The sequence below is a fragment of the Gambusia affinis genome, linkage group LG21 (assembly GCF_019740435.1).
Source record: "Gambusia affinis linkage group LG21, SWU_Gaff_1.0, whole genome shotgun sequence".
In the NCBI taxonomy this organism is placed as follows: domain Eukaryota; kingdom Metazoa; phylum Chordata; class Actinopteri; order Cyprinodontiformes; family Poeciliidae; genus Gambusia; species Gambusia affinis.
In genome coordinates, this window is record NC_057888.1 from 10,947,824 (window position 1) to 10,960,571 (window position 12,748).

At 39.5% G+C, this 12,748-nt stretch overlaps 1 protein-coding gene across 1 annotated transcript in view; it reads left to right on the forward strand.

The window, feature by feature from the left end:
- Positions 1-12,748, forward strand: part of flt1 (fms related receptor tyrosine kinase 1) — a 36,951-nt gene that overhangs the window by 21,653 nt on the left and 2,550 nt on the right. The window contains exons 12-29 of the mRNA XM_044104632.1: positions 302-410; positions 1,307-1,609; positions 4,171-4,317; positions 4,394-4,525; positions 5,458-5,564; positions 5,904-6,036; positions 6,457-6,561; positions 6,695-6,808; positions 6,916-7,004; positions 7,302-7,404; positions 7,486-7,586; positions 8,604-8,726; positions 9,611-9,722; positions 9,827-9,926; positions 11,773-11,878; positions 11,972-12,054; positions 12,280-12,349; positions 12,441-12,529. Coding sequence (XP_043960567.1) covers positions 302-410; positions 1,307-1,609; positions 4,171-4,317; positions 4,394-4,525; positions 5,458-5,564; positions 5,904-6,036; positions 6,457-6,561; positions 6,695-6,808; positions 6,916-7,004; positions 7,302-7,404; positions 7,486-7,586; positions 8,604-8,726; positions 9,611-9,722; positions 9,827-9,926; positions 11,773-11,878; positions 11,972-12,054; positions 12,280-12,349; positions 12,441-12,529 — 2,126 coding nt within the window. The remainder of the gene's footprint in view (positions 1-301; positions 411-1,306; positions 1,610-4,170; positions 4,318-4,393; positions 4,526-5,457; positions 5,565-5,903; positions 6,037-6,456; positions 6,562-6,694; positions 6,809-6,915; positions 7,005-7,301; positions 7,405-7,485; positions 7,587-8,603; positions 8,727-9,610; positions 9,723-9,826; positions 9,927-11,772; positions 11,879-11,971; positions 12,055-12,279; positions 12,350-12,440; positions 12,530-12,748) is intronic.

The following is a 12,748-nucleotide window of genomic DNA, read 5'->3' on the forward strand; positions in this document are numbered from 1 at the left end:
GGAATATTTTTCAATTTTCATCAGCTGTCAGGCACAATCATCCACACTAACAGAAATAAATCTCTAATTTCATCACTCTGGATGTGATAAATCTATAATTCTCTCAACTACTTGAAGTCAATCCAATAAATAATCCCTCCCAGTGTTAAATGACGACTATAAGATGGACAGGAAGGCCAGCTTTGTTTGTCAGGTCACTCTATAGAAAAATGGACCACAAAAGAGAAACATGTCTGGGTATTTAAGAATGAATGTTCTTCATAACAGCAACATGTTCATGAGGATGTTTGGTCTCCGACAGACAGTAGGGGTCCTGACTGTTGCAGAGGCCTCGGTGTCTGGAGTGTACCGCTGCATCGCCTCCAACTCTGCGGGAACAGACCAGCTGGATGTTCCCTTCTACGTCACAGGTGACTGAGTCAAAATGTATCATGATGTAGCTGTTGTTTTTTTGCTTGTAGTGCACATGCAGAAGCCTTTTAAGCTCTTTTCTGTCTTTACTGCCGTTGTAGAAAAATCCAATGAAAGATATTAAACTTTTTTCCATTTCCTCTCCTCAAATTTGTCTAAGAACCTGAATGTTGTTTCACCACGATGTTAACTCAAAAAGACAATGAATATCATTGCAACTGTGATTTAAAAAAAAAAATGAATCAAACAGGTAAAATAGGAATTAAAGCAACGTGAAACTGAAAGAAAACTATTCATAGATTTGGGGAGGAACAGACCGACTGCTGAGAAACACCTAAAGTTCAGAGATCTTAAAATAAGCAGGTATATGTGGCACACATGCTTCACTGCACTTTGAAGTGTTGTTGACACTGAAAACTACATTTGGGTCAAGCAATGCACGTCAAACTGTTTTCAGTTTTTTTGAGTGTTTTAATGGACTGTGTCTAAGTCTGGAGGCCCGACTGCCTAAATGTGAGCAAGAGCGTAACAGGAACCTGGGGCTCTTATCGTTCCACTTCCCCGTGCAGCGAACTTCCTTGGACTGGCAGGTCCGCTTTATTTCGGGAGGCCTTGGGGTGTTCGGTAAAGATAAACACTATCTGCCATCAGGAAACTCTCAGGCCGTTTCCACGGGAAGTTTCAAATGGCTAAAGTAAATAAAAAGCCTTTTCACTGTATTCCACTCGCTGTTTTTGCTCACAATAGCCATTCAACATTGTCATCAAAGGTAAGGAAAGTGGAGGAATCTGCTCTAGTGGTGTCAGGAGTCATGACAAGAAACTGAGAAGGCTTTTTCCCGTCAAACGGCCGGTCTGTAAACCTTCCTCACCAAGCCTTGCTCCTTTTTCCACAGACGTCCCAGAGGGCTTCAGTGTAAACCAGCTGGAGCCGGCCAGGGAGGGCAGGGACCTTCACCTCACCTGTTCTGCAAATAAGTACCTGTACACAGCGTTGTCATGGCGAAAGCTGAATGACACAGGTGAATCCCGCACTCTGGCGTGGAACATCCATCACCTGGAACCGGGGGAGTTCTCCAGTACTGTGGTCCTGATGCTGACGAACCTGACTAGCGGGGACTCTGGGGCCTACAGATGCTCCGCCCAACATGTCATCAGTGGGCAGGAGAAGCACCTGGATACCCAGGTGGAGGTCAAAAGTGAGTCATTGTTTCCTCCCGTTCTTTTACCAAAACATTATTGGTGGTTTATATCAAAACCTGCAATTTTCTGAAATTCCAATTCATGTTCAATTTTAGTAAAACAAAAAGAGAAGCAGAAAAATGTGACGCCTTTTTACAAACTGAGGAATAAATACAAAGCTGTCATTTCTTCTGTCAGGCTTGTCTTTCAAAGTCTGACTGCTTAGCACTACGCATTTCCCTTTGTATTCCCTTAAAAATAACATTTAGACACAATACTAAAAGCATATTAGTGGTATACATATTATACAATTGCAGCAAAGGAAGCACCATTTTATAGCTAATTTCTAATCTAAATAAATGCTTCATTTGATTTTATTTCTATACACATCACTCAGGCAAGAACTAAATACCTGCATCAAGGTTCACTAAGGTTCTTAAAAAAACAATTTTTGAACCGCTGGAAGCGGTTCTTACAGTTTAAAATCAATTGAATTAGATATGAAAGAGAAAGTGTTGGAGTCGCTGACGGTTTCTCTGATATGCAAATCTTTGAGAAACGTGTTTCCTTGGAGGATGAGGATTACCAGAACAAATAACCAGACTAAATAAACAACTAATATTAGCTTCTTAGCTGGTGTTACTCTGTAAATGGCAAAAATATTTACAAATTTTGCTTAAATTTATGTGTCAAAAGAAAAATAATAGCTAGAAATATGTAGAGAATATGTTACTATATGTCTAATAATTAAAATAATACATTTTGTTTTACAACAGTAAAAATATTTGTTGTTTTATTGGTGAAATTACACTAATGTGAGCTATAAGGTGGACAAGTGAGGTTGAAGAACGGCTCTTGTGCATTTTGCTGTGTTATTTTTATTCCATCCCTCTAATTCAGTTTTATATTCTCTGTTTAGAATAATAGGTAATGTACTTTTTGTTGTATAAGGTCAAGCCCTTGCATGCAATCAACATCCACACTCTCCACTCTCGTGCTATGATCTTGTTTCTTGGGAATCGGGTTCACCTCAGCTTCCTGGGGCCCCACCCAGACGTAGCTTTGCTCCTGCGCTCCTGCTAAGCACCTCTTTCACGTGGGAATGAGCTTTTGTGCGGAGGAAGAGCACACAATGGCACTTCCCACAATGCCACATTTACAGGCCCCTGCACAGAGCTGGAGGAACAATCAGCCAATCAGACACTGTCAGGCTCCCCCGGCCCCCGCTGACAATCATCAATTGTTGTCCAGGAGGAAGATAGGGGAAACAACAATCAGTCACAGTGGTTAAGTGACTTTTCTCCATGTCTTTTACTGCTGTTCTCTACACAATCAGGGTAAACACGTCAGCTTCCTCCCTCAGGACCCCCACAAGGGAATTACTAGAGAGGCAGAGGGTGACCGAAAAAAAAAAGAAAATGAAGAAGAAGAAAAAGCGGGCTGCTGGGGATGGAAAGAGGAAAAGGGGGGAAAAAATAAAACCATGGGGATTAAAACATTTTGGGAACAACTAGTGGTGTGTGCATTGTGGTTTAATTATAGTGCATGACAAGCTCCATTCAAGTCACTGTGAGCCCCATCCTTCTGCTGAAATAATGCATTGTTGTTGCTCTGGAAAAAAGAAAAAAAGAAAGAAAAAAAATCCCATTTTAAAAAGAAATTGCCCAAGAGGGCTGAAACTGCAGCTGACTCACAGGTCAAAACCAAGGTTACTTTTCAGTGTGCAGCAGAGGACAATTATTATAAAAAAGTGGCACAGGTCCAGGAAAGAACGGGGGGGTCTTATTTAATCCCAGTTAGTATTTATTTTATGAATAACTCAGTCAGTTCTAATATAACTAATATAACTAATATATTAAAGATCATTTAAGATTAAATTAAAAGCACCAGAAGACAAGCTTAGTCTTGCAGTTCACTTATTCTCACTAAGTCCTACTGTAACAAAAGCATTTAATGAAGCTGCTTCCTTTTTCTCAGAAAACCATTAAAACACAGGTTTTCTAATGTCTAAATTAGCTTCCCTAACTTTGTGACTGCAGTTTAATTAAGTCAAATACTTTTCTAGTTGCCTTGCAGATTTGAAAAAGATAAAATCTCTTGTATTGAGTTATTTAATTGTGAAGTGGAAGAAACATGCTGCCTGCGTCTGGTGACCAAAATCACACTTATGTGTTGGCATTTATGCAAAATAGTAGAAATATCAACTGACTTAACTGAGTCACACTGCAGTCAATTCAATTCAAACTCAAAAATACTTTGTTGATCCAAAAGGGAAATTAAATGTTGCTTTAACTCATATTAATTCAAAACTCTTCAAAAAGTTATTTTAAATTGCGATGGCTGTGAGCAGGAAATATCTTCTATAGCAGCCTTTATTACAGTGAATTTGAAAAGCCTCTGACTGAAGACAGACAACGTTCTACCCTAGTGTAAACACAGGGTAGTGGCAGCATCTTGCACATTTTGTAATAAGAAGAGAGAAGAATGTTTCCCGGTCTGATGAGTGATGTTTTTCTGCAGTCCTACATTAACTTCTGCCTATGATCTAAGCACTACGCGCATCTCCTTCTTCTTTCAGCTCTGGAGCCTCCTGTGCTGCTCAGTAATTTGACAGACTGCACCGTGAACGCCAGCAGCTCCGTGACTCTCAGCTGTGAGTCTGAAGGAATCCCACCGCCAACCATCACCTGGTACAAAGACGAACAGGTTCTGCAGCAGGGGTCAGGTAGGAAAAACATTGCAGACATGTACCTTTGTAGGCTGTAGTTTTTACACCGTTTCCTTCCCGCTTCCCTTATCAGGCATCGTCTTATCAGAGGGAGATGGGACTCTCCACATAGACAGAATAACGGTCGACGACCAGGGTCTGTATACGTGCCTGGCCACTAACGACAGGGGGTCTGCACAGAGCTCTGCTTTCATTCGGGTCAACAGTAAGTGAATAACGTGTTTCCTTCAATGACTGGCTGCTTGCTGAAACGTAAAGCTAGCAGACCTCCTTATATGAGCATTTCTGCATTGTTCCCAGCTGTATAAAAAAAAAAAGTCACAGTCTCGATTTGTACACACAGTGCAGAACATAACATCGTTTCATGTAAAACTTAGACTCGGAGGTGAGTTGTGTCAGTTCTATTAATGGGAGATGATGAATGCCATGTTTCTGAGTAAACATTGATCAAAGTAGGTTCTAACATAAACGCATTCTGCCTTTTGTTCGGTTTTCCTTATTCACACACATATGTACACGCACGCACGTATCCGGAGGTGGGAGAGGAGATGGAGCTTGCTGGAAGCACTAGTGGCGGACTCACTTCCCAGTCCAGGTTTAGATGGAGAAGTGGTGTGTGTGTGCGTGGGCGTGTGTGTTGTGTCCTGATGAGCCAGGAAGGAAGCTGTCTCCCGTTTTTATTTCCTCCGGAAGGGCCCGGCCCGTATCTCGCAGAGTCGCCATGGTGGACTGAGCTGGGCATTTCTTCACCCTCCCATTAAAAAAGTCAATAATAAACTGGGCGAGTCAGTGAGAAGAATGGATGGAGGTTTTACAGATTATAGCTCGGTGGTGAAAATGGCAATAAAATCAGGAAGGAAAATATGATCATTTAGGGATTACGTGAAAGGATTTGTCTTCTCTCTCTTCTGTAATCTGCTGTGATTAAAAAATATATATATATTTGATTTGTAGTTTACACTTGTTGTAGGCATGAATTTGTACTAATTTTGGGCTTTTAATTTCATTTAAGCAAGGCATTTCAGCAATAGTCTTGTTCTCTAGAGGCCTTGTCCTTACGCTTTTCGATGCTCAAATGGCTGAATTACATTCTCAACATGTAAAGGTCAACACAATGTTTTATTTTTGTGCGCACAGGCGTATCAGAAGTCTCTTTTCTGGAAATTCCCACTCTCACCTGTACGTGTGTGGTGGCCACTCTCTTCTGGCTCTTGCTCACGCTCTTCATTCGGAAACTGAAACAGGTGAGGAACAACAGAAACGATGTTTGCGATTACACCATCTTTTTTAGGGTGGATTTGTCATGGATGCGTTCCAGTTTTTTGTTTTGTTTTTGTTTTTTTTAGTATTATTATTATTAGTCCTGTGCAAGGCTTTTGTGTCATTTGATCCTTTTCATATTTTGCTAAGCATTACAACAAACTTCAAGTATTTCCCTAGAATGGAACAGTTTAAAGGTTTAAGTCAGAATCTTCATTGGCTTTAAATTCAGCTTATGTATGTTTTTTTGGGGGGTTGGGGGGGTTCTCCTGTGAATATCTTATTCATCTGAACGTGGCTTTGTTTCTCTTTTTGCTTCAAAGCCCAACATTTCCGACCACAAAGACTACTTATCAATCATAGTGGATACCGCAGAGGGGCCCATAGAGGAGCAATGTGACCGCCTGCAGTATGACCCCAACCAATGGGAGTTCCCCCGGGAGCGCCTCAAATTAGGTACGCTTCTTTAATGTATTAAAAATGTATATTTATTTCTGTGTCGTAGTCTTTTGTGAGATCAGAGCGATGTTTGGAGCTCAGTGGGAAAACGAGGAAGGTGTTTGTGATCGCACAACTGATACAAGGATTTTCTCATCGGTCTTATCTGGTTATTATTGGGAGTGACTCTCATTCCATTAATCAGACTCTGCGTCTGTGTTGTCTGTGTTGGGCTAATCAGCTGCAGCGCGGAGTATTCAACTGGTGTTTGCTGGGAATAATCAGCTCCCTCCATGATCAGGGAGGGACCCGGTTAGACCAGTTGATGAGGTCTCCTATCAGCGCCTCCCATCTGGAATGGATGTGATTATTAGTAATTAATTGACACACCTCTTGTTTCCGCGTCTCTCCTACTCTCGCACGACCCCTCTTCAACAGGGAAACCTCTCGGCCGCGGAGCCTTTGGTAAAGTGATCCAGGCGTCCGCGTTTGGTATCGACAGCTCTACCGGCTGCAGGACTGTGGCAGTGAAGATGCTCAAAGGTGCTCACCTCATCGCTTTTTTTTTTTGTTTGTTTGTTTTCTTGATCTTGACTTCAACTGAAATAAAAAATAAAAACTCAAAATCAAAAAGCATTTTCTGTCTTGTTTTACTGTTCTACCTTTTATCCACCAGAGGGAGCCACAAGCAGCGAACACAAGGCTCTAATGACTGAGCTAAAGATCCTCAATCACGTTGGAAACCATCTGAATGTGGTTAACCTGCTGGGGGCCTGCACCAAACCAGGAGGTGCTGTGGTTCATCCAGCTTCTATGCATGCTTATTTCTATGTGCACAGGTCAGGATTTCAGCTGGCAGCTTCTAACTAGAGGTTGTTGTGTTGCTTTTGCATGCAGGACCACTGATGGTCATTGTCGAGTACTGTCGCTTCGGAAACCTCTCTGCTTTCTTAAAGAACAAGAGAGACGTGTATGTGCACAGGCGGGTAAGTGTGAACAACTCTACAGCTATTTTCTGTGGTTTTGTGATAAAGCTCAATGCTTCTTCTGGTATGCATAATTGCAAAATCCGACCCTTAAAAAACTCACTTCTACAATTTGTTTGAGGTGTGAAAATGTTATCGCGCACAGAACATGAATTTCCTTAATTACTGCACACATTTTCGGATAAGTCAAAGAGTCCTTGTGACCCAAAATGTCCAAAAACAACTCTAGTTTCTTTTAAACTATATATAATAAAACTGAAATTTAATAACATGAACTGTCTGTTTCTCCTTCTTTAGCAGGCAGGTGGGACAGATGCAGAGCTCAGTTTTGTTTCCACCCTCTTTGACAGCCAGAGCAGCATCAGTGCTGAGTTTGGTGACACAGAAGACAAATGCTCTAGTAGGACCATAACTTTCCAGACATCTTCCTAAATGTATACTTAATCAGAGTGTTTTTCATCCCAGTTTTTTTCTCCTATAGATCCCAAATCGCTGTCCTCCTCCTCTCCTCTCTTCCTCGAGGATCTCATTTCCTTCAGCTTTCAGGTGGCGAGAGGAATGGAGTTTCTGGCCTCCCGCAAGGTTTGATGTTGCACAAGCTTCAGTTTAATAAAGTGTTTCTGAACTGACTTAAAACAAATTTGAAATCAGATACTGTAATAAAAAAATGTTGGTCTTTTCTTTCCATTAGTGGTCAAATTTTTTGTATCTCCTTTCACAAGTTTTTCATAATAGTTTGTTGATGTTCTGTAACTGAACTGGTGCAGCTGAGTTCAGTTTGTAGAGTGCCTTGCTCTCACACCACCTTTTCAGTTCTGCACACACATTTTCTATATATATCAGAGCTTTGTGATAGTTCCAAAAGAAACATTGACTTTGTTTCCCCTTTCTTTTCTAATTTGCACTTTATTGCACAATACTTTGATATTCCCACATGATGTTCTTTTCTCATAAAATCATCTATTTTGTGAAGTCCACCAGTCCCTCCTGCAGCAAAAATCATCTCAACATGAAGTTACCACCCCCATACTTCACTGTTGTAATGATGGGATGGTTTCAGCAAGATATAGGAGCAAGTAAATAATTCCTTAATGGTGACTAGCTCCTCTTACAGATTATTTCACTTATTGCACCAGTCAAACTAGTACTTCTTCACCAATAATAAGGAATTATCAACTTAAAAGAAGCTGAAAACTTACTTGTATGTTCGTTGTGTCTTATCAAGTGTACTAAGGTATTTTCACTAGAATCTAGACCAAAAACGCTTGACAAGATTTTGTGTTTTTGCGACTGTTTCTCAGCGCCACAGGACCCATTTCAGTGTTGATGACATTCTCTCCCCAGTGTCAACCAGCCACTTCACAAGATCCATTCTGGGATCGGCTTACACATTTTGCACCAAAACATGTTTATCTTGTTTTCTCCTGAATGAACATTCCCATGGTGCTTCTACTAGAACAAAATAACCCTTAATGTGTGCAAACATCTGACTCTGGAAAAACAATATTTCTCTCATTATTTAGGAGACGTTAATGATTTTCGATGACCTAAAACTGCATAATGTTTTTTACTCAAGTGCTTTCTGTATGCCTTCATCAGTGCATCCACAGAGATCTGGCTGCCAGGAACATTTTGTTGACTGACAATAAGGTGGTGAAGATCTGTGACTTCGGCCTGGCCAGAGACATCTACAAAGACCCGGACTACGTCAGGAAAGGAGATGTGAGTAGAGGAACGCTTTTATTATGCACTTCTTCTTCGTCTCTGTTTGGTTCTTACAAAATCGGACACAGCTTTCATTTTTCTCTTGCGCTGCAGCGTTTAAGTGCAATGAAGTGCAATGATCGAATGCAGCTTAAAAGCAAGAAATTAGAACTTTGTGACAGTTTTATAAGTGACGACTTCTGTTTAAGTCTGTTTTATCACGTACACAAAATTAATGCATTTTCTCAAGACAATTGACTAATTTGAAAGCTTAGTCTATCAGTTATGATAAGCAAGGCAACATTTAAAGAATGTTGCTTTGCTTTGGTGAAAAAATGTAGAAATCTGAATTTTAAACCCTTGTAATACCCACACCATTACAAGGGTATTACATCTGTGTCAAATTTGATACAAATTTTGATACAAATTTGACACAAGTTCATATTTGTGTCAAGTTTGACGCAATAGTTACATTTTGATTTTCACTTTAAAACTGACTTCTGAGATGAACACTATTTAAAATGTTATTTCTTTTCACCAACAGATCTTTCATCTGATAATATGCCACTCAATTTCAATGACAGCAAAGATTTTGTTTGCTTTTTTGAGTTTTAAGCCCCGTTTCTTTCTAGGCAGTTGCTTAATCATTTGGTTTCTTCATATATAACGTTGCTCTGGAGACATAACTATGGTTCTGCACCATTGCAACATTTTTTAGAAAGGATTTGTTTTAAGCCATAGACGTCTGCCATGGTCTTGGTCCCACACCAGTGAAATCTGATCTTTATGCTACATCCAGATGCCTTGTCAGCTGCCGTAGGGCAAGATGTTAGCTTCTTATGACCTTTTGAAGAAATGTGCAGCTTTTTAAACATTTAAAATAAAATGTGATTGGCTCACAGGCCCGTCTCCCTCTGAAGTGGATGTCTCCTGAGTCGATCTTTGACAAAGTTTTCACCACACAGAGCGACGTGTGGTCCTACGGCATCCTGCTGTGGGAGATCTTCTCTTTAGGTAAGATGCGTGTGGCTGTGCAAATCCACAGCTCTTTCTGTTGTGTTGTAATCACAGGATTTATTTTTAAAGTTGTCCTTAATGTGTGTGTTTTTGTCCAAAAGGAGCCTCTCCTTACCCCGGTCTTCAGATTGATGAGGAGTTTTGCCACCGGCTGAAGAGCGGAACGAGGATGCGAGCGCCAGATTACAGCACACCTGAAATGTTTGTAATTTTGTTTTGTTTTTTTAAAATATGCAACTATCATTCTGAGATCAATAAGAACTAAATGATGAGGGATTTGAATGATTATACCATAGTTATTTCACATTTCTGGGCTCAAAATAAGGTTTTCTACATATTTATTTTGCCAGACTTGAATTTTCTTCTCATGGTAAAATCAATCAGAACACAAATGGAAACATTTAAAACACTAATTACAGGGTGACTTTTATGGTTTGATGAAAATATAGTTTTCCATAGATTGTCAACAAGGGTATAAATAATTGTAAACATGACAATTTAAAAGTAAATTTAGAAAAAAGTTATCATACTTTTACAATGTCTTATCTTTTGAGAGAAGCTGGTTTCGTTTCCCATCAGAAACTTTGTTAAGATAAGAATAGTTTTGGACGTTCTACCTTCTTTACCTCTCTGCAAACCTGAGATAAGCGGTTTTCAGAAGTCTGAACATTTTTTCAGGCCAATCAGCCTCAGTTTAGCAGGTCTGATATTAATGAAACTCCATACTGAAACTGCAACAAAAAGTTATTCCAGCATTAAAATTTTCACTTTATTCTGCTAATACATTTGTTTATTTTACTGTTGAATGATTGAAAGAGTAATTTTTTCATGTACCAAACACCTGGCATTTTTAAAGCATTTTAACCCTCTATGGAACACATAATGATGCAAAGTTGGAAAAAAATGTTTGGAATGTTTTTTTGACATAAAATAAACCAAGTAAACATAATAAAGAGAATTTTTCTCTAAATATAATTTTTTGTTGACTTTGCTATTTGGCAACACTGTACCATGGTGGAAATTAATGAAAACAAGAAAATTTGGCTTATTATAAATCTAAATAGTCTTCATCATCCTCACTGGCTCATTGCAAAGTTGCAAGCTGCTCAATTTCTTCAACACTAAATCCTAATGCATCATCACTACCATAAAAAGGAACTGCTATATTGGTTTTCTTCCTAAGAAACTATAAAACCTTGCTGTATTAATGATGTAAATGGAAGAAAAAGTATCAAATATAATCATATGCAATATGTAAAGGACTCACAAAATGCATGATTACAGCAGACTCTAGAAGATCAATATGTCAGGCAACTGATATTGCTGTATGGCAACATCAACATTTTAACAGTTTATCATAATTAAATTATTATCAAATTCAGCACAATGAATGACAGAATAGTGAACTTACCTCATTTACTTTTGAGTATGTAATTTTTTTTCCCAGTCAAAAAATGTCATAAAAATACTTTTTTTCATGATTTCTGAGGAGTCAAATGGTGAGGCCCCTCCCTGTGAAGAGGTCTGTAGAAAAGGGTGTCAGACTTCCCTCCAGACGATTATGTGGCAAATTTAAACACAGCAATTGCTTTTCTTAGGGTCTCATCTCTCTTTCAGTGCACTACATTGTACTATATGTGTGTGGAAGGGCTTCAAGTGATTTGGCAACATTATACCATAGAGGGTTAACAGAACTTTATCATTTTTATTGTACTTCAGAGACTTCTTCCTCTAACAAATTTAGAGCATTCTTTGAAACAGGAAAAAGAAAAAAAGACAAAGTAGGTGTGTCGAGTAAATATGTTGCTAAATACAATCTACACAATGTCAATAAAATGCAAAAATATAATCAGTTCAGTTTTTAAAATCTAAGCTTAATGTGTTACCTGCCGTACTTCTAATGGCGTCCTCGATTAGACACAATCCAGATTCGAAATGTTTAACATGAGCAACAAAACACAAAAGATTTGATCAGATTTACAGCATAATTAGCTAAACAAGTTTTTGCTTCTTCTGTGTAAAAGGAAAAGTGTGTTTTTGTGTGCAGCTACAGCACAATGTTGGCATGTTGGGAGGCAAATCCTTCAGAGCGACCCACCTTCACCAACCTGGTGGAGATACTCGGAGACCTGCTACAAGCCAGAGTTCAGGAGGTCAAGCATAAAACATTTTCAGCCTTTTTCTTTTTTGTTGCAAAACCCCTCCAAGCATTTCTAAAGTTTAACAAATATCCTGTTCTCCAGCAGGATGGGAAAGACTACATTCCTCTGGGAACTTTTGTGAATGGCGCTCGCTTTAAGGAAAACTCAAATGCAGTCACGAACCTGAGGTAAGCTAATGGGGTGAAAATGTGAGCCGTCATGCTTCTGCTTGAAACATGTATGAGCATCAAAATGCCAGAAATGCAGGTGAAATGTTGAAAAGCAAAAAATCCAGAAAGGGAAGTAAAGTGAAGGAAGTGACTGTGAGGTAACCAAAACTGAAAAACAGAGATGTTGAGAAAGTGGAGAAAAATTCTAACCCTGTTTTGACCTTAAACCTCCAATTTCTCCAGCTACATGAGGGGTATGGCCACGCTTCAGACTTTTGAGGAATTACCATGTGAGGAGCAAGACAGCCGTGATGTAAGACAACACTTTCACATCTGCTCAAGGTATTTCCTGAAAACACAGAAACCGGTCTGATGAGCTGCATGTTTGAATCTGTTGGGTTTAGGAGGAGCAGAGCGACAGCGGGATGGTCCTTCCTTCAGAGGAGCTGAAGCAAATGATGGACAGTAACACCAAGAACAAGAAACTCAGCAGGTGCACATCGCAAAAAGCATCTGCACACCTTTTCACGTGTATGGAGTACACAAAGTCCAGCTGTGTGTAATTTAAACCCAGAAAATGTACAATGATTCTGTGAAAACATTAGAGGTTTGCTAGAGAACAATAGTGAACGAACAGCATCACAAAGATGGGAAGAAAGACGGAGCTAAATGCAGCGCAAACAACCCAAAACGTACAGCCTGAGGTATTTTT